Genomic DNA, 27319 nt, shown 5'->3' with positions numbered 1-27319 from the left:
GAAAGGTGCGGAGAGGAAGAATGTTTGAGCTAGAATGTTTCAGTCAAAGGAGGAAGAAGAGCCTTTCAAGCAAAATCTGGAGTCTGAGTTAATGCCATGAGGCTCGGCAACACCTGGCGTGTTCAGGGAGGAGGCACCATCTTCGTGAGAGGGACAAGGGCCACAGGGCAGGAGGGAAGAGGAGAAAGTTCCAGAACATTGAGTTGGCAGCAGATGAACACCAGGTTGTCAGATGGGAAGCCATTGGTTAGGTTTTGAAAGTAAAGCTGGAGGTCATGGGAGTTAAGGATGATGTATCTGCTCAGTGAAAATTGAGAAACAATCAAGATGCTGGCTATTGAGACCTGTTAGGAGCCAGGGGAAGTGCTTAGATTGTGTGAGGTGAGAAAGAACATGGATACAAAGTTCTAGGACCACAAGACTTACACCTTAAAAATTAATTTGCATAGGGAAAATGGCCTGGGAGAGATCCCGGGGGAGAACAGCAGCTGGGTCAGCATACAGTGATGTGACTTACTTCCTCTGTCCTCCAATTTGCTTTCTTTGCTTGTCACCAAGTCATATGTTAAATTTTTTATTATAATCTTCAATGGTGCTGTCCTTTGTAAATGACTGGTTTGGCATTCACACTTCTCTTTGCCCATTAACAAACGTCGAATCCAAATTTTGTGAGGGTTCAAAGCTGTTGGGGCAATGGTGCCAGAAGGAACCAGCTCCAAGCCTTGCTTCTCTGAGTGTAGAAGCCGGAGCTGAGTTCTCAGTGAGCATTTCAAGGAAAGCAGCCTCCCTCCCCGGCGGGGCGGGGCGTGGCCTCACCCCCAGCCAGTACTGGCCCGGGAGGAAGTAGCGACCTTCGTTTATAACCTGACTAATGCTCTCTCCTCCTGGATGCCTCCCATGTTTAGGGGGTATTAAAAGTCTTGGCGGGGCCCGCGGTCTGCAACAGTCAGCGGCCCGAGCTGTACTCAGCTGCCACCCCCAGGGTCCAGGCCAGATGTTACAAGTGAAACCCTGTTTTAACGAGGCCCTTCTGGTATTTCTTTTGGGCGCCATCCAAGGCAGTTCCATTTTACACTAAATTCCATGTTACAGCAGGTCAGCAGGAACAGGTCTGCAGCACACAAAGCCGCCCTCCCTGCACTCAGTTTTCTGCGGTGAAATGTCAGAGAACTAGGACAGAAGGTGAGGGCTGGGACTGGAGGATTTGTTTTTTTTCAGATAAACACATTGAAATATAAAGTTGATATGAATGTGCACAGTGATGTGGACTGCCAAATAGAAAAAACTCAGCATGTTTGTGCCTTTGACCACGGTTGCACCTAGAGGTTATGGTTATGAATTGCTTCTCAGACCATAAATGTGAGTCTCTGGTGAGACTAATCTATCATTTCCAAAAAGAAGACGTGAAGCGATAATAAGTTAGCCCCCAAAGATGAGGGTGTGATTTCTTATCCTCCCGCCTTTTCTGTTTACAGCCCTTAACTCCGTGTGTGTGTGTTTGTGTGTGTGTGTGTATGTTCCTGTCTGAGTCATTTGACCCAGCTACCACTTCGCCGCCCTTGGCCCCTCTCCCATCTTTATTTTTATCAGTCCCCTCCCCGCCCCCACTGCCTGAGTCACCCTGTTCCCCCCACCCCACCCCAAGACAGAGGCGGGCTGCTTCCCAGGCAGCCGAGGTTCTGTCGCAGAAAACTATGATCCAGGAAGTACTGATAGCGGGGAGGCTCTGCTGACTCCACCGGGTACAGGGATGCTATAGACACAAGGAAGTGCTGCGTACAAATCAGCAGTCCACAGTTGCACTTCCAGAATGACTCCATTGTAAAGCCCTTTCTCTGCAGCCAGTTGGATGTTGACGAGTGGGTGACCAGTGGCTGATTGGCACTCATTAGTCATAGGGCTGCACCAAGGGCCAGAGCTGTTGACCTCTCTCTCTCACAAGGCAGCTTCCGAGGGTGCGTGAAAATTGTACTACAGACCTCCCAACCACAGCTTCTAATGTGTGTGTTTTCACTTCCTGTCCAATAGGGGACATCCCGGCCTTGGCACTCCCCCTTCCTGTATTCATAAAGGCATGGTCTCGGTTCCTTTCTCTCTGTTTCTCGGCGTTCTGGTCCCTGCCTGTGATGAGGTTTCTGGTGGCCCTGGTGGCATGGCACGGCTGGCCCCTTCCCGCGGGGAATTGTGCTATATTCTTCTTTCAGCGGCCTTAATCTCCGTGTCATCGCTCACTCACCTCCATAAATTAAAGTCCTGTGGGTTTGGTTGGGACAGTGAGCTCATTTTCTCCTCTCCAAAGAGTCTTAGAATGGAAAGGGGTGAAGGGGGCCTTGGGGATCATCTAATTCTGCATGTTCCTTAGTCAAGAAAAGAAGGCAGGGAAGCAAGTGAAGGCAGGCCCCAGCCTCGGAGCGCCTCTCTCTGTAAGTAGAACGAAACTGCACCAAATTCCTCCATCGCCGCACCTGATTTTGTTTGCGGTCTTTGGTTCCTAACATAGCCCTCTTTATACAGTTCATCTTTGTTTGCCTCTCTCATATTGAAAGCATTCGGCCTAGTTTTCACAGTGCAGACCTTTTTTGCAGCTTACTTTGTTGAAATTGAAATACAAATGGTGTTGCTGATTAGATCATTTTCTTCCTCTTTTTTTAAAAGGATGCCACTTTGAATCATTTAGAGGTTTCTGAACACATTTCATTTGTGTGTGCCCTCGGAGAAATCACTGAACTGCTCTGTGACTCGGTTTCCCCATCTTTAATAGGGATTTATCGAGACATTAACTTGAGTTTTTGCCAACTCTCTAAGCTAATTCATGAAAAGGGCTGATACACATAGTAAGAACTTAATACCACTGCCTTTATTAATTCTTATTATTGTCAAATCATGTGATGGCTTTTTAATTCAGGTGTACACATACAGCCAAGAACCCTCTTTGGTGTTTTGAGACTCCCTTATGTGACTGTCATCTTTGTCTAAAAGCTGTTTTCCTTCTGTTGTGCTGTTCTACCTAAATCGTTGTTGTCCTTCTCCTGAAAGGCTTGTATTCCGAAAATAATGAGGACTCGGTTTTTCTCAGTTTTTTACCACCCTCGTTTCCATCAGCCTCCCCAGTGTCTCCCAGCCCTTTCTCAAATCTGCCTTGAGCCCCAGCCGCTGTACTGAGGCGGCTGCTCCTTGTTATAAAGTGAATGCACATGGGCCTCCTGCCTTCAAGGAGCGTCAGCCTTCCTGGGAGCTGGGAGATGGACCGGAATGAGGAGAAGGCTGCCCTTGGCACAAGATACAAGGCATGGGTGGGGGAGCGCTGCCGGGGTGGGGGTGGGTGGGGGCTCGAAGCAGAGAGCAGTCAGGGTCAACAACGGCTTCTGCGGAGGAGGGAGGCCGGCTGCGGCCATGGTGACTCGGGAGGCTCAGCGGCGGTGGAGGGTACTGAGCACAGGGTTCCTCGGCCTCACACTGCTCACATTCTGGACCGGAGTGCTCTTTGGCTTAGAGAGCGGCCCTGTGCCCTGTAGCTGCCAGCAGCATCCTTGGGCTCTCCCTGTTGAGCGCCAGCAGCACCTGCGTACACACCCCCGGGGACAGGAGAGTATTTCCGGACCCTGCTGAAAGCTCCCTCCACCCCCGGCGGGCAGAATCGCCCTCGCTCGAGAACCACGAACCACTGCTCTAGACCAGGAGCCCAGAACAGAAGCAGAGTCGTCCTGTGGGAAAGCAGGCGTGTGCTTCTAGCTGAGGCCCTGGGGAGGCAGGGAGAGATGGCCCCAGCTACGGACAGGGCGGGCAGGGGCTTCGGGACCGTGCTCGGGCCAGAGGTCTGGCCCTGGATGGAGGCTCATCACTGCTCTTGAGAAGAAGGGAAAGTACTAGGTTCCTTGTGGCGCGTCCGCGAGGTTACTGCGACAGTTCTGTGTCCCCCCGATGGTCCCTGGACGGCTTGTCCACTGCCGCACACAGAGGGAGCCGTCACTGAGCACCAGCCACCGCTGCTCCAGTGCTGCTGTCTGAGCAGAGCACTGTGTCAGGGCCTCGGGCCGCTGTGACAGAGCAGCGCGGGCCACGGGGAGCCCACACGCTGGTTTCTCGGGTCCCGAGGCCAAGGTGCCCACGGTGCCGGCGCGGTCCGTGGGGCCGCCGGAAGGCCGAGAAGGTGTTACGGGAGGAAAGTTACATTTACTCCTACCAATATAACTGTGAACTGAATTTTTGCTCATGTTAAGGGTACAGGCTGAGAACCGTTGAAATCAGCGTACAGACCCTCCTATAGTAGCAAATACTGGCCACGGTGTGGTTCAGGAATGGCCGTCTTTCCCAGGCAGCCCCACACAGTAAGAGGGGATATAGGAGCTCCGGGGTGTCTTTTCTATAAGGGCACTAACCTCATTCCTGAGGACTCCGCCCTCGTGGCCTCCTCACCTTCCAAAGGGCCCCACCTCCTAGTACTGTCACATTGGTGGTTAAGATTTCAACAGGAATTTGGGGGAGACAAACAGTCCATAGCAGAAAGAAATGAAAGGAGGCACCTGAGAGGCCATGACGCTTGTTTGTGTGTGTGTGATTGTGTTTGCGTGTACACATGAATATGTATATATATAAAATCAGGCCGGCACACTTTCCCTGTAAAGCAGCAGATAGTAAGTATCTTTGGCTTTGTGGTCTGTACTGTCTCTGTTGCAGCTCCTCACCTCTGCCATCGTAGTGTGAAAGGAGCCATACATAATATATCAACTCACGGGCGCGGCTGTGTTCCAGTAAAGTTTATTTACAGACACAGGCAGTGTGGCCCTCAGCTTGCCTGTCTCTGGTCTAGACAATTTTCGTATCCTGCCCATTGGCTTTGGACAGCTGCCCATATTCCAGGAGTCCACTAAATAATAAAGTTTCTGCATTTAATGCCTCCAGTTGGTGCCCTTGGTATTTGCTCCGGCTGAAGGTGTAGAGACACCGGCCCAGCTGCCCGAGCATTACGTGTCTGCTTTTCTCCGCCGAGTAAGCAGTGCTTCTGAGGGCTAGCGAGTGATCGTTCAGCAGGGTTTGCTGATGAGTCAGGCCGACATTAACTGGGCAGGATGGTTCACTGCACAGCTCGAATGGTTTGTGAAGCTGTTTGTGAAAGGGGTGTGGTTTGGTGGTTTTGCAGGAAACACGGAGTGTGTACTTGGTTTGTCTTAAATCTGTTTTTATTGCCGGTTGGACGAGGCACCTTCCTGCACACTCTGTTTTCCTCCCTCACGGGACGGGAGCACCTTTCATCCCAAATGGAAAGGACTTCACTCTGACGATCTTCCCGTGCTTTATGTAAAATGTAGTGCTTGCTTTCAGTCTCTCCCAGTTTATCATGATTATACCCTTTTCTGCTCAGAGGTATTTTCACTTCGTCTGGTTATCCCTCCATTGCTGGGTGTTGTCTGGATGCTGTGACTTGATTCTCGATGGCAGCAGTCCACTCATGCTGTTTATAAATCTGGCAGAAATGGGAGTAGTGTAGACGTGTGGATTGTGTCCTGGGGGTGTGGTTCCTCTAGGTCACTGGTTCCCTACCAGGGCAGGGTCAGGCGGGCTGTGTCTGCAGACAGTTTTGGTTGTCACGACTAGGAGGAGGCTTTCTGCTGACATCCAGTGGGTGGAGACCAGGGGTGCTGTTGAACATCTGCAGTGCACGGGACAGCCCCCCACAGCAAAGGATGCCCGGGCCCAGACGTCAGTTGTGCTGCTGCTGAGAAACCCTGTGCTCAGGAGGTTCACCAGGGGCACCTCCTACCAAGCAGGAGGCAGGTCTGCCGGCTTCAGCAGTCGCTCCGGGCTGGCCAGGCGGTAGACACCAGCGGACACTCACACTGAGCCCTCACACGGGTCTTCCATCAAGGTACCAGCAAGCTCTTGATTCTGCTCTTTTTTACCAACTTCCACACCTGCCATTGACCCTGTTCTGAGTATCTCCATCTCTGTCACTGACATTCTGTTCTTCGTTCCCACCCGTGTCCTGCTGGGCAGAAGAAGAGGTGCATGGAAAGCTGAGGGGAAACCAAAGAGGCGTAGGGCACGGAAGTCACAGCACTCCGGCAACCTGCGATGCCCGTGCTCACCGCCCTGGGGTCCCACTGGGAGGGCTGGGGCGCCGGTGCTGGTGGAGGCCGGGCCAGCCCCAGGAGAGACTCCTGCCTGGAGATGCCAGTCTTCCGAGATGGCACCTTGGCACCTGGCAGGGCTGCAGCCCCGTGGTCTAATAGGAAGTGCTCAAGCAGGCCTCCCATCCAGAGTCTGTGGACCCTTCCCCCTGTTCCACCGTGAATGAACTGGGAAGAACCTTAGCGACCGTCTCATCCAGTGTCCTTGTCGCATGTACAAGGCAACATGAAAAGGGACGTTTCCACTAGCTCGTGCTCTTCTCTCCAGATGGAAGAGTGTCTGCGTCCTGCCGCGCTCGCCTCTGCTTCTCCCTTCAGGTCCTGGAGGTCCTACTCACCCCTACACCGTAGGAGGGGACACGGAGGCCCAGCCCCCACATGCCAGAGCGAGCAGGAAACCCAGCGCTCCTGACGCCGTGTCTGCCTGGCCCTCTGACTTGCCGTGACCAAATCAGGCCAGCCAGCAATCGAGGAGAAAATCTTAAAGACAAATGGACTGAAAACAACCCGTTGATTTAGAGGCCACACATAGGTCCTACCAAAGAAATGCAACTAATGTAAATTTAAGCCAGGAGGAAGACTTCTTTCAGCAGTGACGTGGAACACTGCAGCGAGGGTTTATGAAGACACGTAGTTTCCGTCTCCGTTTACTGTCGTCTCCAATAGTGGACCCAGGTGTTCATCAGACGTTCACGGTCAAAGTTCCCGTGTGGAGCTTTATCCTGCTTAGTCATCATTTTGCTTCCGTCAGGGGACATCATCCCAGCAGGCTGTTTTCAGCCCTTTTTTACAGAAGCCTCAGGCTCCCACACCCCCGTTCATCTTCACTGCTCCATCCCCTTCTTCCGACCATCCTTCACTGAATACTGTCATCGGCGTGTTCTAGAAACGGAATCCACATGAAGAGCAGTAGCACGTGCAGAGAGAAAGTTCTGCAACCAAACTATATACTCAGCCCAGATAAAGACAGACATCAGGAACATTCTCAAGTCTCGGGTGAGAAGTGGGTTTGCACCCTGTTCTCTGCACGTTGCCTGGGCTGCATCTGGGGCAGCTGCTGCTGATTAAAGTCGCCGGGGGTCCAGCTGGGAACAGAGCTGGCATCCACCCAGGGAATTTCAGGCTTTTGGTTCCTGTGCTTGTGGCTTTTAGAGTCAGTAAGGTTAGAAGGTGAATCTTGGAATCACACAGTCCAGAGTCGAGACTGTAGTTCAGCTCTCATCACGTCTGTGAACCTTAGACAGGTTGTTTCATTTCTCCCACATGTGCCCTTCTTGCGTATAAAACAATACCACCACTTGGGCCAGCTACTGTGAAGACTGAGATCATGGACACAAAGCATTCAGGTTTGGTTAAAGGTGGTAATGTGGTCAGAATCTGCTGTGTCTCGTGTGCCTTCACTAGCGTTTCTATGGCCGGGTGCTGCTTGAAGGGTGAGTAGTGAATTCGTAGAATATACTGCTGTAGATTGAATTTTTTATCTCCCCGCCCATACATAACGTTGAAACGTAGTCCCCGCTGTGGTATTTTGAGGTGGAGCCTGTAGGAGGTGATGAGGTCATGAGGGTGAGACCTTCACGAATGAAATTGGTGCCCTTGTAAAAGAGGTCCCAGAGAGCTCCCCCAACCCTTCCTCTACGTGAGGTCACAACTGTGTACCAGGACATGGACTCTGACCAGACCCTGAATTTGCCAGCACCTGGATCTTGGACTTCCCAGACTCCAGAGCTATGAGAAATAAATGTCTGTTCCTTTTACCATCCAGTCTGTGGTATGTTGGTATAGCAGCCCGAATGGACTAAGACAGACACAAAAAGCTTGACTCTCATCCATAGGTGCTCCATTGGTCCCTGAGATATATTTACCAGGAGCCCCGGTCAGCAGTCAAAGCTGTGCGCTGGTGGAACACTCAGTAGAAGTTTCTAGGTGGAGTTTGATGGTGGGCTCAGAGCGGTGTCCCACTGCCCAAGGTTGGAGCTAGTGACTGGGGTCTGTCAGTTACCCTCAAGAGATTGCGGCACCTGGTTGGTCAAAGGGAAAGAGGAGCTCGAGGGAATGACTGCAGAGGGTTACATGAATTTGGAGCAAGTTCTAGGAGTGTCATTTGGCCAAGGCACCATGTAAGGGCTGGCTCAGGTTATTTTAATTATTACTACTGCAGTGGATGTGGTCCTGCATTAGACCTTATGAAGGTACCAGGAGGATAAGAAATGGCTCTCGGTCCAGGGTTCTTTCCCATCAGCTGATGGAGACACAAATTTAGAAAAGGCGAGTGGCGCTGTCAGCCACGAAGTGATGAATTCTTAGGAGAGAGAGAGAAACCACTGTGGCCCAGAGTGTGTTTGTAGGCAGGGGTCCATGAGGTGGGTGGGGGGCGGTGATCAGGCCAAGAACCCATTTGGTCCTGCTCCATCTGTTAACCTGCAATTTTTCTAGTCTACACCTTGCCGGAAACAGTGATAAAGGCTTAGAGGTGACATGTTGTGTGGGGTGGCAGAGACCCAGGGAACAGAGTCATTGGTAACACAGGGGTGGTTGCTGTCTTCTGGAGGAGTGGGTAGGGGACAGGAAGGGCAGAGAGAGAGGAAAGAAGTTAGAAGGAAAAGATGAGGCCGATAGTAAAGGGCCTTTGCTCACCTCCTTCAGAGAGCAGGAGCAGAGGGGCCCTGTGGGGAAGGGAGCCTCCAGGCGGCTCTCCTGTGCAATCTAATTTAGGTGGTTACAGTTTTGTGAAGGCATTTACAGAAATCAATAGCCGTTATGATACTGCTCTTGAAAGAAATATCAATCAACTGCATATTTTCTATACTTTTAATAATCAGACCATAAGCATGAACAGGAGAGGCTGAGGAGGAGGGAGTGGGGAGAGAGAAGGGTGGAGACTGCAGACAGAAATCTCGGTGGAGGAACATTCCCATCTGGTGAGCGTTTCGTTTATTGCAAAGTCTGGTTGTATTTGGATAATGAAAGGCAGGAGCACCAAGGATGATGAATCTGGTGGAAGCCAGGCCCAGCTGGCCTCCCTGTTCAGCTGATGGAGGTGGTGTCCTAGGAATGGGAGTGTGGGAGGCTGTGTGCAGGCCCCAGAGGCAGGGAGACCCCCGTGACCCCCCAAGCACGCAGGATGAGCCGGTGTTGACGGGAAGGTGCTCATAGCCGAGATACCTTGGGAGCAGGATTCCCAGGACCCCCACATGCGAGGGTTGACAGAGCAGAAGGGAACTCTGCCTCGGAACAACCTCTTCCCCAACTCAGACCCCTAGAGCCTTCTGCCCTGCCACCTTCTTTGTGCAGTCACCATCCTGACTTTCCTCCCCACGTGTTCATCCAAGCGGCTCCATCCACACCTTGTCTGCCAGCACACAGACATCTGTCTTGCCAAGTGTTATCACCAGCTTCTACAGAAACGGCTGATGGGGGTGGAGGCGGTGTGGGCGGGGGAGGGGAGCCAGCACATCTTAGCCAAAGGGAAATTCCCAGTTTTTCTGTAAGACGACTCAAGTCCACACCGGTGGGTCCAGAACAGCCTCTTTTTCCTGGCCCAGTTGGTGGTGAGGTTCATTTGCCATGAGGACTGGGAGCGGAGCACAGATAGACACAGCGGAAGGAGCAGTGGAGTCTGATTTCTGTAACAGAAATGTGTAACCATGGCAGATCCGGCCTCTGTTTTTCTTTTAGTAACAACGAAAGGGCTCCACCTTTACAGCTGTTCTTCGGTCCCGTGCAAGCACAGGTTTCCCTCTCTCTGCCTGACCCTGCCCGCGACACCCCACGTCAGCAGCCCAGCGTCCACAGCCTCTTCCCGCCCCAATAAGTAGGCACGTCTGAAATCAGCGCGGTGTCGCCTTTGCTTAGTGGCTGTGCCTTCCGCCCGTCAGCCCAGGCCTCACGGACCCTGGCGCCCCTGTCTTGCTGCAGGTTTTTCCCACTCGGCGTTCACATTCGGTATCGAGAGCCACATCAGCCAGTCCAACATCAACGGGACGCTAGTGCCACCGGCTGCCCTCATCTCCATCCTGCAGAAGGGCCTGCAGTATGTGGAGGCCGAGATCAGCATCAACGAGGTATGCGCGGACGCCCGGGAGACGGGGCGGAGCTGGGGAAACGCATCCAACCCTAGCGCGCAGTTCCTTACCCGCAGCCGCGGGGAGGGCTTTTTATCCCTTCGCGTTAGTACTTGGTTGGGTTAGGGGCTGCGGCTCCTACGCTGCCCCTGGAGCGAGCTTCCAAGGCCCTTTAGACGGTGGTGCTGCTGTATCCATGCGCAGCGTGGCTGGTTGTCGACTGATCCTCTCAATATCACAATACACTGCCCAGTCTGAAACACGCGCCGCAAATTTTCAACTGCTTTATACAGTTGTCCCCAGGTATCCTCCGTAGATTGGTTCCAGGACCTACCATGGATACCAAAATTCGTAGTGCTCAGGTCCTATACGCGGCATCCCGTTCCCGCGAATTTTGCAACCGCGGATTCTACCAACGGTGGATGGTAAACACAGTTGTTTACGTATTGAAAAAAATCCACGGATCGTGCATGTCCTGCCGTTCAAATTCATGTGGTTCCAGGCAGGCACGGGCCTTGCACGTGCACAGAAAATGCCCTTCCTTCTTGTTTTCTTTGAGCAGTTCAGTTGAAGAGGGGACCCCGGCCCAAAACATTTGCGTAGCATCTAATATATTTCCCGTAATCCCCACATACGGCACAATAGAGAATCGGGGAGATGAAATGGGGCCTGTTGTTAAAGAGGATTTCAAGGGATGGTTTGTTATCGCGTCCATAGCAGACCTGCTGGAACAATCATCATAAATTTAAGTCCCTCCAGTTTGTGTACATATCCTGCCTCTTTGTAGATTGGGTCACAGTGAGTATTGGGCCAATTTTACACCAGTTTGTAAATGAGTTATTTTGGTTTAAAACAGTTTGCCTCACCCCCCTCTGCTTTGCTCTTGGGATTCTCCTGTAAAGATGCCCAGGGCTTCCTGTGACTGCTGCGGCCCTCCTAGCATCTCTGTCAGTCCGTCTCATTTTTGCCGCACTTCCCCCCCTCTTTTTCTGCGCCTCATTTCTCCCGCCTCGGTCAGGCTCACTTTCCCGACCCAGCTTCCCCAAATCCCCTTACAGTCAGTCCTGCACAGCTGACGCCGTTGGATGCCCATGTGTTCCTCTTTGCCACCAAATGTTCCAGGGTCACAGGCTCCTGCAGCTGACCCTCCCAAGGTCCCATCACCCTAGGACACATCTCCCTGAATCTTTCTACCGTTTTCTTCCATCCTCCCTTCCTTTGAACTGACCTCATCCTTTTAAGCCTGCCTTGTTTGTTCCATTTAACTCCGCTTTCTCTTTAGCTTTTAAAACTACAGAAGTAATGTGTTTTGTTACCTGTGTTTTGTCACGTGGGTTCCTCTGTTGTTTTCCAAAACCCGTTTAAACACCGTGTGTCTGCCTATCCTGTACTTTTTAAAAATTTTTAGCTGCATAGTCTTCTTTAACTGAAATATAGTCAGTTTACAATGTGTTAATTTCTGGTGTACAGCACAGTGATTCAGTTACACATATAAATGTATTCCTTTTCATATTCTTTTTTCAGTATAGGCTATTACAAAGTATTGAATACAGTTCCTTGTCCTATACAGTAGGACCTTGCTGTCCATCTATTCTACATATAGTAGTATCTGCAAATTTCAAACTCCCAATTTATCCCTCCACCCACTCCTTCCCCCTTTGGTAACCATAAATTTGTTTTCTATGTCAGTGAGTCTATTTCTGTTTTGTAAACAAGTTCTTTTGCCTCATTTTTTTAGATTCCAAATGTAAGTGATATCATACAGTATTTTCCTTTCTCTTTCTGGCTTCACTTAGTCTGACAGTCTTCAGGTCCATGCACATGACATTATTTTATTCTTTTTTATGGCTGAGTAGTATTTTAATGTGTGTGTATAGTATAAAATAATAATAGTATAAAGTATATTATACACACACAAACACACAGTATAACTTCTTTATCCAGTCCTCTGTTGATGGACACGTAGGTTGTTTCCATGTCTTGGCTATTGAAAATAGTGCTGCTACAACCATTGGAGTGCATGTATCTCTTTGAATTAGAGTTTCCTCCAGATATGCCCAGGAATAGGATTGCTGGATCATAGGGTAAGTCTATTTTTAGTTTTTTAAGGATTCTCCACACTGTTTTTCATAATGGCTGCACCAAACTACGTTCCCACCAACAGGGTAGGGGGATTACCTTTTATCCACACCCTCTCCAGCATTTATCATTTGTGGACTTTTGAATGATGGTCATTCTGACTGGTGTGAGGTGATACCTCATTGTAATTTTGATTTGCATTTCTCTGATAATTAGCAATATTGAGCATTTTTTCATGTGCCTGTTGGCCATTTGTATGTCTTCATTGGAGAAATGTTTGTTTTAAGTCTCCTGCCTATTTTTGATTTGATTGTTTTCTGGGTTTGGGGGGTTTTTTGTTGTTATTGAGTTGTATGAGCTGTCTGTATATTCTGGAAATTAAGCATCATTTGCAAATATTTTCTCCCATTCCATAGGTTGTCTTTTTTTTTTGTTTAATACAAAAGCTGTGTGAAAGCTTGTAAGTTTAATTAGGTCCTGTTTGCTTATTTTTGCTTTTATTTCTGTTGCCTTGATAGGCTGCCCTAGGAGAACGCTGCTAAGATTTATGTCGGAGAATGTTTTGCCTGCGTTTTATTCTAGGAGGTTAAAGGTGTCTTGTGTTTAGGTCTTTAAGCAGTTTTGAGGTTATTTGTGTGTATGGTGTGAGGGAATGTACTGACTTCATTTATTTATATGCAGCTGTTCAACTTCCCCAACACCACTTGGGAAAGAGACTGACTTTTCTCTGTTGTATCTTCTTGCTTCCTTTGTCTAATATTAATTGACCATCGGTATATGAGTTCATTTCTGGGCTCTCGGTTCTGTTCCATTGATCTGTATGTCTGCTTTTGTGCCAACACCATGCTGTTTTGAGTACTGTAGCTCTGTAGTACAGTCTGAATTCTGGGAGGGTTTTTCCTCCAGTTTTGTTCATTTTCTTCACTGTTGCTTTGGCAATTCTGGGTCTTCTGTGATTCCATATAAATTTTAGGATTATTTGTTCTAGGTCTGTGAAGGATGTCCTGGGTAATTTGATAGGGATTGCATTTAATCTATAAGTTACTTTGGGGAGTATGGCCATTTTAACTATTAATTCTTCCAATCCAGGAGCATGGGACATCTTTCCATTTCTTTAAATCATCTTTAATTTCCTTACTCAATGTTTTATATTTCTCAGCATATAAGTCTTTCACCTCCTCAGTCAGGGTTTTTCCTAAGTATTTTATTTTTTTGATGTGATTTTAAAAGAGGTTTTGCTTTTACTTTCCTTATCTGATATTTTCCTGTGCTCTTTCTTGCCTGACGACAGGCAGTCTCCTCTTTCCTTTTCTTACATTGGATGCCCAGGATCTTCCACTGGCTCCTTGAGGCCCCAGCTAGTCTTTTTTGGCAAAACAAACAAGCGTGAGATAGGAGTACAGGACCCCGGAGGCCCCACCAGCTCGGATGCTGCGACTGAATTTCCCTGCCCCTACCCTAGTGTCCATGTCTTTCATCTGCTGAGATTCCCCCATACCTTCTCTCCCTTGGCAATTCAAAATGCAGTATGTCCAGAGACGAATGAAAGATTGTCTCATTTGTCACCTGGGTTTCCAGTTGTTAAACTGAGGTGTGCTTTTAGAGTTTAAACCAGGAGTGTTTTATTACTCTGGGCAGTTAGTACCTTTTGTGAAATCGTCATTCATTTGGGGCATGAGTATATGAAGAAGAGAAGTGACGTAGAAGCTGGCTGGCCAGTCGGTCAACATTGGCCACTCTGTGGCCAGAACTGGGTGGCTGACCAGGTGCCTGGCTACACTTTCCCTCGTTCTGTATTGTTTCCTTATTTTCAAATATTGTAAAGTAACCAGTAGTCAACTGGGGTGAGGTTTCATTTAGAAATTGTGTAGCTGAAACTCATACCTTCAGTTCTTCCTAATTTATGAGGAAATGTGCAGAAACGCTTTGCACGTCCAGCAGTCACAACTGAAAGGCGCTGAGGTTCATGTGACTAGTATTTGGAGCACTTTCTAAGGAAAGATCTCTCTCCTGTGTTTTCAAATGTGTATGGTAATTTTTTCATGGTAGATGGAAACCAGAGACACAAAGGAGGTTCAAAATAGGTATTGGAAGAAGACAGTGCTGCTGTTAGCAGATCACGGCTGAGTTAGTGAACACCCTGAGCCCAGGAAGGCAATTCAGACGGCTGTGAATATGTACTGTATTAGCTCAGGTGGACAGATGTATTAGGAATCAGATCCTCAGTGGTGCAGGAATCTGTAATTCACACCTGAGGCCTCCAGAGAGCCACCTCTGTCACTTAGGCGGGGACTAGTTGCACACTGTCCTAGCGTCTGGGCAGGGTTTCGCACCCTCGGCACTCTTGATCTTTGAGGGCCAGGTGAGTCGTTGCTGTGGGGCCGTCCTGAGCACTGAAGGATGTTGAGCAGGATCCCTGCTCTCTGCCCACAGCATGGCAGCAGCACCTCCCCAATGTGACAACCGAAATGGCTCCAGACTTTGCTCACTGTCCCCTAAGGGGGTAAAATCCCCCCCACCCCACCCCACCCCTTTTTGCAAACTGCTGCGTCAGGGGTAGCCCTCTTCCCATGACAGGACCTGAAAGGGCTCAGGTGTCCCTGACGCTAGGATTCGGGTTGGTCAGTTTCGGGAACTTCGGGCCTCCCGCTGACGCAGCAGTGACACCAGTCCTCCGGGGATGCGGCCCTCGCCCGCCGCACCCACTCTGCCCGCCGGGAGTCCTTGCGTGTCTCGGGTCCCCGGGCAGGCCGAGCCTCCTCCGCAGCCCCGCACCTCCCGGGCGCCCGCGTTTCTGCCCGGGCCCTGCGCCTGTCTTGCCGGAGGGCAGAGCCCGGACGGGCCGGCGCTGTGCCCGAGCTGACGCCTGCGCCCGGGCTTTGTCCCCAGGACGGCACGGTGTTCGACGGCCGCCCCATAGAGTCCCTGTCCCTGATCGACGCGGTGATGCCCGACGTGGTGCAGACGCGGCAGCAGGCGTTCCGGGAGAAGCTGGCGCAGCAGCAGGCCAGTGCGGCGGCCGCGGCGGCGGCGGCGGCGGCGGCAGCGGCCCCCCCGGCGGCCCCGGCGGCCCCGGCCGCGGTTTCCCAGCAGAACCCACCAAAGAACGGCGAGGCCGCAGTCAACGGCGAGGAGAACGGAGCGCACGCGATGAGTGAGTGCCAGCCGGGCTCGCAGCCCTGACGGCCCCTAGGCTCGGAATCGCGGCAGGGCTTCCCGCTCTGGTTTCCATGCAAGTCCTCAGACAGGGTGCTGTTTGCTGTGCGCCCTCAACTTGAGGAAATCGTGCTGCTCTGAGAACTCGTGTGGTGTAGAAGGCAGTTGTCTCCCCTGTGATCACTGCCCGCATAAAGAGTTGTGTGTGTGGAGGCCCGTGCGCCGGCCTCCGGCCTCCGGGACAGATTCTGGAGTAGCTGACGCTGGGAGCTCACGGTCACTGAGAGGGCACCGGCCCCAGGCCGCGGGTGCCTTCTTGTGCGGGGGTTGCAAAGGCCAGGAGGTTACTTCCTGTTAGGTAGTTGCCGCCAAGTGTGTGACCAGTAAGTCAGAGAGCCTGGACTTTTACGGGAGAAGCTGACTGCACTTTGACCTGCTGCTTATAAATGCAGAGACTGCTCTGGGGTCTAAGTTCAGAGAGTGCTTGTGTGTGTGTGTGTGTGCGTGTGTGTGTCTGTGTGTGTGCGCACACGCACATGCATTATGCACGCGTGTGTCCTTCCTTATTTGAAAATCATTTTGGGGGGAAGGTACAGCTCAGGGGTAGAGTGCCTGTTTAGCATGCACAAGGTCCTGGGTTCAATCTTCAGTACCTCCACTGAAAGAAAGAAATAAATAAACCTAATTCCACGCCCCCCCCCCCCCAAAAAGGAGGTATACAGTGCTGTATGTCAATTATATCTCAATAAAACTGGAAGGGAAAAAGTGATTAAAAAGTAAAAATAAATAAAAATATTTTTAAAAGAAAAAGAAAAATCATTTCCCTCCAAGAGCAGCGGCGCAGCCTGACCTGACCACGAGCTCAAGGAACGCGTTCTTTTAGTCCATCTGGGGCCAGAGACGAGGTCCAGCACTGAGCGTGAAGCCCATGTGGGCTGTACTGGTGCTGGTATTACAGGATGACCTCAAGGCCGTCTGCCTACGGTCAGATGGAAGACCGCCCACCCACGGGTCTCACAGTCACTATTAACGCGGTCCACAGTGACAGGGCAGGGAAAGAAGAAGGAAGTACGTGGCTTGTCCCCATATGTCTTTTATGGGCTGCCCTGTCCCGTGAGATACAACCCTCAAGATTATGAAAATAAACTGGGATAAAATAAATGTCTTTGTTTTGCTGCTCTTCCACCCCAGAAAGTAATTGTAATTGGGGGTCTTCAAAAAAATCTGTATAACCTCAGAAAGGTGCTTCCAGATAAAACATCTTGTCCTGTCAAGAGGAGGAACGTTTGGGCCCTTCTCAGGGGCCAGCTGACTGTTGTCATTTCTGTCCAGTCTTGTTCTGGGGGATATTAGCAACTAGCCTGGCCCTAGAATACCTGTTTTTATTCCTCTGTCAAATTTTGGAGACTGTAAACAAATGTTACATACTTACTAAATTACACAAAAGCCATGATTTAGTACAAGCTTCAGAGGCGACAGGATTAGTGTGGAAAAGGCAGGTGTTTCTAAAACTACCATCAGCCCTGGGGATGAGTTTCTCTGGTGTCTGTCAGCCCTGCCTCTTTTCCCATTTCCCACAACAGATAATCATTCGAAACCAATGGAAATAGACGGAGACGTGGAGATTCCACCCAACAAAGCCACAGTCCTTCGGGGACACGAGTCTGAGGTGTTCATTTGTGCCTGGAACCCTGTCAGTGATCTCCTGGCGTCCGGGTAAGGATGTCAGGCAGGGCGTGCCCCAGGGTCTGGGCGTCTGCGTTCTGACTCTTGGGACATGCACTCCCTTCCTGCTGGGTGTGCCGTCTCCCCAGTGTGTGCGGACCAAGGCTTGGGGCACTCCGGGTACCCCAGGCTGAGGAAGAGTCTTCAGTCCTAGCCGTTTTCTCAGTGGGGTGGGGAGCAATGCAGAGACATTCAGCATTACTAAACTCCCATCAGGAGGGGAAACCCGCAGGGAGTGAGCGGTGTTACAAAGACCAAGGGCCTCATGCCCAGGATGCCTGGTGTAGCCAGACGGCGGGGAGCAGTGGGCTTTGCTCGCACTGGACACAGAGGCTGATCGCTGTGTGTGTTCCTTGTGCAGATCCGGAGATTCGACAGCGAGGATATGGAACCTGAATGAAAACAGCACCGGGGGCTCCACCCAGCTCGTGCTGAGGCACTGTATACGGGAAGGGGGCCACGACGTCCCCAGCAATAAAGACGTGACCTCGCTGGACTGGAACGTAAGCCTCTGCCGCCACCTAGACGCTTTAATTCACATCAGTAAAATCCACCAGCGGCCTCGGCAAGGGCTGCATGGGGGAGTTGAGCCGGGCAGGCAGATGCAGGAAAGGGGCAGGCAGATGCAGGGAAGGGGCAGGCCTGTGCCACCCCCAGGGCTCTGGGCTCCTTAGCAGACTGTGGGCGTTGGGCAGACAGCAGCTGGGTTTGCAGGGTGGGTCTGCTGGTGTCACCCGGGGAGGCTGCTCTGCTGACGTCATGTGCCGTGGGGCCAAGGGAAGATGACCTTCCACCTGGACATCTCAGCACCGGTGTCTGTGTGTGAGACACTCGGCATTTCAGCTTCTCTGACCTTTTCTCTTTCTCTCTGTCATGTTTCTGCACATCCTGTCACTTCATCACCAGTGCCACTCTTATCTATTTGTAAATATTTTTAAAAGCTCACCCAAGTCTCTAAAAGTCTCACGATACTTTTTTTTTGGATGTCATCAAGTGGTGAGTGGTGGTCCCGTGTTTTCCCTGGCCCCTCGTCTCCTTGATGGGATTACTGGGGAGCCTGTTCTGTCTTACATTTTAGTTGAAGAGCCGTGTGAGCTAAAGTAGTCCCCCGTGACTGATGAGTGTCTTAAGTGGGAACTGGTTACCGACATCAGGCTGCTCTAGCCCTGGGATGCTGGGAGATGCCCCCCTTTTCAGGTCTGCCTCCACTGAGCTGTGTCTGTTGCTATTTCTCTCTGGCCCACAGAGTGACGGGACACTGTTGGCTACAGGGTCATATGATGGTTTTGCAAGAATATGGACGGAAGACGGTAAGTCCTGCCTTCCCCATGTTGGGGTCGGCGAAGAGGTGCTTTGCTGTGAAATCATCCCATGGGCAGACTTGGACGTCAACATGCTGCCGTGTTTTGTTTTTCACATGCAGGTAACCTGGCCAGCACCTTAGGCCAACATAAAGGCCCCATCTTCGCCTTGAAATGGAACAAGAAGGGGAATTACATTTTGAGTGCCGGCGTAGACAAAGTGAGTGTTTGCTTAAAATACGTCTCTGCAGTCTGTAGATGTTTACTTGTGTTTAATCTCAGATAACATCAGGGTTTCTTTGAATTCTGAGAATTCTGCCTCCCCTTAAGAAATCAGAAGGACCTGTGTAGGTTTTGTTTGTTTCTGTGGTTTTGATCTGACTGTTCACTTGTAACACATCATCTCTTAATGTGCCGTGGACTGGTCTGCAGACTGACACGTAAACCTTTCCCCCTCCCTTTTATTTTGAGGTTTAGTTCAGTGATAGAAGAAATCCCCAGGCTGCATTTATCCAGGGTTTGAAGAAGCCCACCTGCATGGGTTGTAAACTTTCCCCTGCCGAGTGATTTTGTGAACACACACCGTTTCCTCTCTCCAGGCTTCTGTTTCCTAGTTTGATGACCGGTTGCTTCCCACTGTAGACGGCAGGTTTCCCTGAGAGCAGGAGCAGGTAGACACATATGCAAGTGGTCCTGCCCACGATGGCCCGCAGAGCAGATGTACAGTGTGCTTTGTTCCTGGTGGGGCTGCCTGGTGGATGTGATGACGCGAAGTCCGGTGGCTGTCAACACCCAGATGCATCTAGAAGCCGTTACGGGGTGACAGAGCACAAGATGACCTCAGGAGGGGTAGATAGCATCCTGGCTCTGAGCAATTAATCCAGCAGGTCTCACCCTGTCCCAGTTTCTGTTTCTTCGGCTGCCAAGAGACAGGAATCGTGACCCTCAAAGAATATTGCATGAATGGTTGTGCCACCCTTAATGCTCAATAGAAATTCTGTCTTAAGTCATTGCTTTGGAAAATAAATATTACCAACAAATGAAGAAGGAAAAATAAGTTCTCACATTAGTTTATGACTCTACAACTAGAAACCATGCCTGAATACTTCGATTTGCTCTCCAAAAAGTTTTACATTTTTGTAATCACTTCAGTATAAATTGAAAACCTTATTAAATTGCTACCATCTGTTCATTCAAGTTCTAAAAATGCATATAAAATAATAGACAAGACCTGTAAACATTGACACAGTCTTGGAAAAGTCATAGTTGCATTTGACAAACCATGGTCTATAGGTCAAAACTAGCCCATGGCTTGTTTTTGTAAATAAAGTTTTATTGGCACACAGACACACCCACTTGTTCAGAACTGTCCATGGCAGCTTTCACGCTTCAACAACAGCGTGAACTAGTGGACAGACGCTGTATGGCCCTTGGAGCCTAAAATATCTGCTGCCTGGCCCTTGACAGAGAAAGCTGGTTGCCCCTGCAGTTAAGTAGTGTAACCCACCGGGGCACTGAATTACTCCTTCTTTCTTTCTCTTCCTCTCATTTATACCAACAAACCCTGCGTTCAACTTGGCAGCCTAATACCTGACATACAAAAGCCGAGCTGCTGAGGTCGACACACCAAATGTTCTCGTGGAACCAGTGTTGAATTTTCCCAGAGATGTTACAACTCAGATATTGCACACACACAGAACTTTGTCTTCTACGTGGCCGGTCGTCAGCACTGCTGATGGAGTTATTAAACGTCTGTGCGAGCGATCACTCCCACATGCGTTGGCCCAGTCGATGCTCCCAAGATAGGGGGCAGGTCCATCCTTTTTCACAGAGGGGAATGTGGAGCCCCAGAGAGCGTCACTGACTTGCCTGGGACACGCTGGTAGAGAGCCGGGTGGGCTGGGAACTCGGGCCCTGGGCGCCAGTCCCTGCCGCCCTCGAACTTTCACACGCCTCCGGGGAGTCCTTCGCAGCCTGAGCTCCTTCCTTCCCCAGGGCTACTTTTTATATTCGTGTTGCATTTTCTACCTGATTATCATTTGAGTCTACCAGGTGATGAACTGGGTGGTTGGTGAAAATGTACATTTAGAATTCTGGTAGGCTTTGGGTCAGACACTCCCTGATGTAATTAGTCAACCACGGCAGGAATAGTAATGTTCTCGAAAGGAACATTTTCTCAGGGAGGAAATGTAACTTAGGGATGCTGGCTTTGACCTTCAGTATGTGCTTAACCTAATGTGGCTAAAGGGTATTTCGGATTCTTGAAACCTTTGTGTAATTAATATTTTCTTTTGTCCAGCGTGTGTTTAACCTGAAACATCAACACATTGAACAAGTTGTCAATGTAGTGTATGAAATTGTATCGGAATCGTGAAAAGGTTTATATGTTCTCTTCTGTGCTAAATTGTTGGCAGGTGGCTCCATTAAGGAAAGAGTTCTACTCCATCAAACAAACAAAAAATTGTTAATTGGTCTAGAGCTGACCCCAGACTTAGAGAACCAAGTTTCACAGATCCTCACTGCTCTGAGTATTTCCTCTGAAAATTTCTGCAGTTGATACAAAATATAACCAGTTCTTTTTAAAGGAAAACCTTCATTTAATGCCATCGACAGGGAGGTGTCAGGGTTCCGATTCTGTTGAAAATTGCACTTGATTAAGACGTAATTCCAGTGGTATTCATAGAGCTGCCTTTGGCTGTTAGGCATGCCTGAGTGTCTCCCAGCATCAAGCATTCATGATTTACTTCGTTTTCCAGCGTATACATCATTTTTTTCCTCCTTATGTACGGACTAATAAATCAGTGCTGGACAAAAGAGGCGTCTGCTCCCTTCTGTCCACTTGAAGCCAGTTTCTTCTATCAGTAACCCAGTTGCTCTGCTATGTCTAGTGTCCCCAGTTCATGGAGTGATGGTCAGAGGAATTTTCAGAAATACCTGTTTGTGCAGCTTTTCATTTGGAAAAGTGCCAGAAAGGTGTTCGGATATGCGTTGTTACAGTTTTTGCAATAGCTTTTCATGTGTGGGGATAAGGGGGAGTTCCCAACAAAACTGGTGGTTTTCCGAGTATCAGTTCCAGCTGCTGCGTCTGGGGGAGGAACCACCAGCGCGTGTGGCTAAGTTCCTAAATGTGACCACCGTCCAGATGGTTAAGCGTAAAGCACACCCTGGATTCCAAAGGCATGGATGAAGAAGGGAGTGCGAACTACGTCACTGACGTGTATGTGCTGATTTCATGTTAGAATGACAGTATTCTGGCTGTGTTGAAGTGAAGTTAACTGGATTGTTGAAGTTGGCTTTACTAGTTTCTTTTCTCTTTTTTTAGTGTGGCTACTATACAGTTCTAAATTTCCTGTGTGGCTCACGTGCTGTTTTTTGGACAGTGCTGGTTTAAAAGGAAGAGGGGCCCACTGCCTGCTCTTCTCTGATAAATTTTTCTAGAGAAACCTTTGTGAGAAGACTAATTACTAACTCTTTTTTTCTTTTTCTTTTTCCTTTTTTTTTGCGGAGCACAGACAACAATAATTTGGGATGCCCACACAGGAGAGGCCAAACAGCAGTTTCCATTTCATTCCGGTGAGTATTTCTATAAATTTTTTGTAATTAAAAAATAATTCAGAGTCCTAGGAAATGTCCCTTAAAGTGATCATGAATGCTTGGAGGAAGGCATCACGGAATCCAGCTGGCAGGGAGGAAACCCATCTCGTGGGAAGCATTGCTCTTGAGACCTGTGACATCCTGGTGCCCTCAACTCTCGAAGGCTCAAACGTTTATAAGCACACAGTGAACCAAGTCCAGAACCAGCGTGGGCTGCTTTCAGCTGCTGCCCCCAAGGACGCTGTGTTGGGTGGGAGTCCCTGAGACCATACCGAGCCTCAGCAATTCACTGGAGGACCCCCAGGACTCGGCATGCGGTCAAATTCACAGCTCAGATTTATTACAGCGAAAGAATGCAAAGCACAATCAGCAGGGGGAGAAGGCATGAGGTGAATCCAGAGCTTTCAGGGTTCTCTCCTGGTGGGGTCACAGAGGATGTGCCGCATCCCCCCAGAAGCCAGCTGCGGTGACATGCGTGAAGGGTCGTCTACCGGGGAGGCCCCATAGGCCCCCATGCCCGGCGTGCACCCACATTCCAGACTGCCGGGAGGAGCATGAGGGTTCAGCGTCAACCACGGATGTTGTCTGCATAGACAGTTAAGGCACAGAAGCCGCCGTTACTAGTTACAGGATGCCAGGACCCCTCTGGAAATCCAAATTCCCAGAGGCCGGCCAAGGCCAGCCTCGCCGCCGGGCCTTCCTATGGGGAGCAGTGTCAGGCCTGCGGGGGTCTTTGCTCCACTGTTCTTGACCGAACCACGTCTCCCTGTGTTGGGGCCGCACCAGGCCCCACGGAGCCCACGGTCGAGAGAGTCCGGGTTCCCCGATTCCCACCTCCTGATTCAATCTGATCGTTAGATGTGACCTCTGGACTTCAGAGAGAGAAAGCACCCCAGAATTCAGAGACTGACAGAAGAAACTGGCTTCAAGTGGACAGAAGGGAATAGAGGCCTCTTTCGTCCGCAGGAGGCGCCTGCCCCGTTTAGAGGGAGTTACCAGGCAGACGGACGGGGTGCACGTTACTGCTGGGTCAGGTGTCTCTGGGGTGACGTTGAGGAGGGGGTCAGAGGCTCTTCCCTGACGGGCACTTCCCGGCGCCTGGGGATGTCTGAACGGAGGGAGGGCTGGCCCCGAGGACGGCCCAGGCAGTACAGCCCACCTCGGAGCCCAGGGAGGGCTGCAAGTGGGGGACGTGGGTCCTGCAGGGAGCAGACTGAGGGAGAGTCCCGACGAGGCCTTCACAGGACTGTGACAGACACATGCGCACCAGCGTCTGTTGCTGCACACGGTTCTTCTGATCCGGGCAGACCCGGGAGGTGCTGGTTTACAGCCTGCTGCTCTGGAGAGGCAGCCCGTCTCTTCCACGCAGTCCTCTGAGCTTGGGGACCACGCCAGACACACCTGTGGGGGCTGCGGGGAATTTTGTTGTGGGTCCTGCTCTCTGACAGCATGGATGATGTGGCAGTTGCTAGAGATATTATACAACATACGCTGCCACCTTGACACCCCAGCATCTGTGCGTGTGCGTGCGTGTGTTCGGGGTGGACAGAATACACCAGCATTCACATTGTGCACAGCTGTCCCAGCTGTCCAGTTCCAGAACATACGTGTCACCCTTCACCCGTAGGAAGTCCCCCTCCAGCCCCACTTCCCCAGCCCCTGGAGACCCAGCCTGTGTGTTTTGATCTGTGTCGTCTCCACGCCATGCAGCTACGCTGTCGACTGTACAAAGCACAGCAAGTGGGTCTGCCTGCCCGTTGCATTTGCCGTAAATGCCAAGACCATCCTACCTTTGTTGTCACGAAGGCTGCCGTGACCGGGTCAGAGCCCAGAACGTCAGATGTGCTGACCCACGCAATGGGGGGAATGCCTGTAACGCAGGAAGCTCTGGCTTCTATTTTTCAGAGAATAATGTGCCCCAGATAAGCATCCGTAAGGTTCCTCTAACAGTTTTATCTTCAGAATTAATTTCTAAGTCATTTGACAGAATACAGTATTCCCCGGAGCATTCCCAAGGTCCAGAGGAGGGCCTTCCATGCCACAGACACGTTTTCTTCTGTACTGAGAGCTCCTCCCCTGTAGCTAACCCACAAGGCAGCGTGTCCCAGCACTGGGTCAGGAAGTCCGTGTGTCACGTGCCCTTTCTTACAAGTGTGAAGTGGTGGCCTGCGGATTGTTCAAGCTGGAAAAAAGGAAGGGTGCTGTGTTTCCGGGTGAGATGCAGACTGCAAGAGGGGCACCTTTCCTTAGCACTCATGGGGCTGATCAGAGAAATTGCCCGTCAGGTGTTCCCCACGCCGGCCTGGTGGGTGCACCTCATTCCTGGAGGCGTGAGCTCAGAGCTAGTGGTGGAACAGCACTCAGCAGGGAGAAGGAGCAGACTATCTGTAGACCATCGAGAGGGCTGTCTGCTTCGTTAGGAAAGGCCGTCCCCAAAGGTCAAGTGCTGGACAGTGCCATTTCTATAACATTCTGGAAATGATGTAATTTTGGGGGGAGCGGTTAATGGAGGGCGTGGGGATTGAATGCATGCTAAGCATGCCCTCTACCCCTGAGCTACCCCCCCACGCCCAGAATTTTAGATATGAAGAACAGATCAGTGGAGCCAGGGTTTAGGAGCGGATGTTCAAGGAAGGGGTGGTGTGACGGTAAAGCAGCACACGGGAGGTCTTGGAGGTGGTGGAGCCCGGTTCTGGGTCTTGGCTTTGGCGGTAGTTACACACATCTGCCCGTGTGAGCACATGGCTGGCACAGCCACTGCACGCACGTCCCACCCCAGCAGCTTCCGGGCTTGCGTGTTGTGCGGCGGGGCCAGAAACTGCAGCCGCTGGGTGGACGGTACGTGTGGGGCCTCTGTAATGTCTTTACAGCTTCCTGTGATTCTGTAAGCATTTCACAACTAAAAGTTTATTTCTTTTTTAAAGAGCAAAGTAAAGTTTGGCTATGCTCGGAATGGTTGCTGACTCTTGAACCTCACTGGCCATGTAGGCAGCGAGGGCACACGGACACACACCCCGCCCCACCCCACCCCGCCCCGCCCCGCCCAGGGTTAACTTAGCCCCGTTACGTGTCGCTCACTCACACTGAATGGTGAGCTCACATTTGGGGGTTGGAGGCCCTGGGTCTCAGCAGCAGGAGCGACTCAGAATGGGGCCAGCCACCTGAGTACACAGCGTCCGCTATCCAGATTACAAAGCTGCAGCAGAAGATAGTTTTTACGGCCAGGTGCTGGTCACTGTCCCCTCCAGGCTGTCGCTCTTGCAGGTTTGCGAACTGCATGCACGAAGGCAGAGGCTGGCCACGGAGTTCATGACTTGGCTCGTGCAGCATTGTGCACAAGAGCAGCTACGGGCTTGGCTCCATGGCTCCTGGGACCCAGTTCCTTGGTTCCACTGGACACACGTGGGGAATGTGGCGGGAACCGTGGGGCTGTGAAGATGAAACAAGAAGAGGTGCCTTGGGTTGTTGAAGAAGCCAGTGCTGCCTCTGGGCCAGACCCCCCCACCCACAACCTCTGTGGGGACGGGGCAGCGGGCCGTGGAAGCTAACGGGGTCTGTCCCTGCAGTGGTGGGAGGCGGTCGCGTGTGCAGGCACGCACTTCTTGTTTAAAGACCCAGGATGAGAAGGGGCAACACGACTTAGCACATCCTAAGTGAGGTTCTCCCAATCCAGCGCTGACTTCCTTGAAGAAACACACGGAGACAAGGTTAGGGCTTGACAGCTGATGGGGAACCCTCTCTTTCCTTACAAGCAGTCAGGTGTCTGGAGAGAACAAGGATGCAGCGTGGTCTCCTGGGAGTTTGGGAGAAAGGAAGAGGGCTGTCCCTGTCTCCCAAACCCTCAACAGAGGTCTTGGAGCCACCAGCCCCTGAGAAATGTAGGCAGAGACAGTGTTCATCACAAGGCCACCTGTGTCCCCTAAAGGCGGGGGTGCTTCTTGTCAACTGTCGGTGGATGCATTCACGTGTTGTGGGAGATTTTTTCAGTGGGGATGTCTTACACACAGGATGTGGAGTCGTTTTCCTCCCCTTTCTCTCCTCCGTACCTAAAACAAGTGGAGTCAGCCCACCACAGTGGTGCTCCCCGGAGCAGCACGGTACAGGGGCAGGGCAGGCAGCGTGCCTCTCCCCTACCGTGTCTGCCCTGTGTCAGGGGAGCACGAGACTCTGTGTCCAGGGCACGTGAAGTGTCACAGGGTCTCTCTCTGGAGGTGTCTGGTCATCCCGTCAAACGTATAGGACAGGTCTGTGAAGGCTGGCGGCTGTGTGTTTATAACATCAGTAGATGAGTGTCTTGACTGTGCTGTTAACTTCTTCTCAGTCAGCTGGCCTCTGTGCACCACTGGTAAATGCAGATGTCGCCCCCCCCCACCCCCGCTCCCTTTTCTGCTTCACAGCCCCTGCTCTTGATGTCGACTGGCAGAACAACACTACCTTTGCCTCCTGTAGCACAGACATGTGTATTCACGTCTGCAGACTCGGCTGTGACCGCCCAGTCAAAACCTTCCAAGGACACACAGTAAGTGCAAGTTCGGATTTTGGGGCTCACGTTCATGAGAATGTGCTGGGAGGTGGGAGCCGGGTACTCTGTGCCTAGGATTAGAAGATACTGTGACCGCAGACCAGTTCTGCAGCCCTTTGCTCTGTAGGCTGTTGCAGCTCTCAGGTGGTTGGCTTAACCCAGTTATCCAACTGGACAGGCGGTAGGGGGAAAAATGACCTGAGATGAGGTAGATGTTGGGTTTTGCAGGAAAGACTTTAAAGGAGCTATTATAAAATTGTTTGAGGATATAAAGGAGAGCCTGCTCATAATGAGTGGACAGATGCAGAATGGCAGCAGAGAAAGGAAAATTATGTTCTTAAACAGTCAAATGGAAATCTCAGAACTAAGAGGTATAATGTATCTGAAGAACTGATACAAGATTGAACAAACGGTTGGAAGCTTAATGACCTGTAGGACAATATGAAGCACTCTACCGTATATGTGCAGTGGAGAGAGAAGAAAAAAGAATGAAACAAAAATTTGAAATAGTGATAGCCAAACTTTCCTAAATTTGGTGGAAAATACCAACATTCAATCCAAGAAGCTCAGACGCCAGCTGACTTCTCGCTGAATTCTTTTTTTTAATTAACTTTTTATTGAGGTATACTTGATGTACAGTGTTATAAATTTTAGATGTACAACATAGTGATTCATACCTTTTCAAGGTTATACTTCATTTATAGTTATCATTAAATACTGGCTATATTCCTGGTGCTGTACAATGTATCC

General features: G+C 50.7%; 1 protein-coding gene across 11 annotated transcripts in view; it reads left to right on the top strand.

The window, feature by feature from the left end:
* The window catches only part of LOC105092372 (F-box-like/WD repeat-containing protein TBL1X), a 201533-nt gene that overhangs the window by 162455 nt on the left and 11759 nt on the right, over positions 1–27319 (top strand). For 10 of the 11 annotated variants that reach the window (XM_064482602.1, XM_064482600.1, XM_064482599.1 and 7 more), the window contains 8 exons: positions 10047–10192; positions 15161–15425; positions 17011–17143; positions 17514–17655; positions 18399–18462; positions 18576–18673; positions 21966–22026; positions 26445–26566. In XM_064482602.1, the coding sequence (XP_064338672.1) occupies positions 10047–10192; positions 15161–15425; positions 17011–17143; positions 17514–17655; positions 18399–18462; positions 18576–18673; positions 21966–22026; positions 26445–26566 (1031 nt within the window). Of the gene's footprint in view, positions 1–2154; positions 2424–10046; positions 10193–15160; positions 15426–17010; positions 17144–17513; positions 17656–18398; positions 18463–18575; positions 18674–21965; positions 22027–26444; positions 26567–27319 lie in introns of those variants that run through there. The other variant, XM_064482606.1, reaches the window with a different exon arrangement.

The sequence above is a fragment of the Camelus dromedarius genome, chromosome X, assembly GCF_036321535.1.
Source record: "Camelus dromedarius isolate mCamDro1 chromosome X, mCamDro1.pat, whole genome shotgun sequence".
NCBI lineage: Eukaryota > Metazoa > Chordata > Mammalia > Artiodactyla > Camelidae > Camelus > Camelus dromedarius.
The sequence above is the reverse complement of the archived record's forward strand: the minus strand, read 5'-3'. Positions and strand labels throughout refer to the sequence as shown.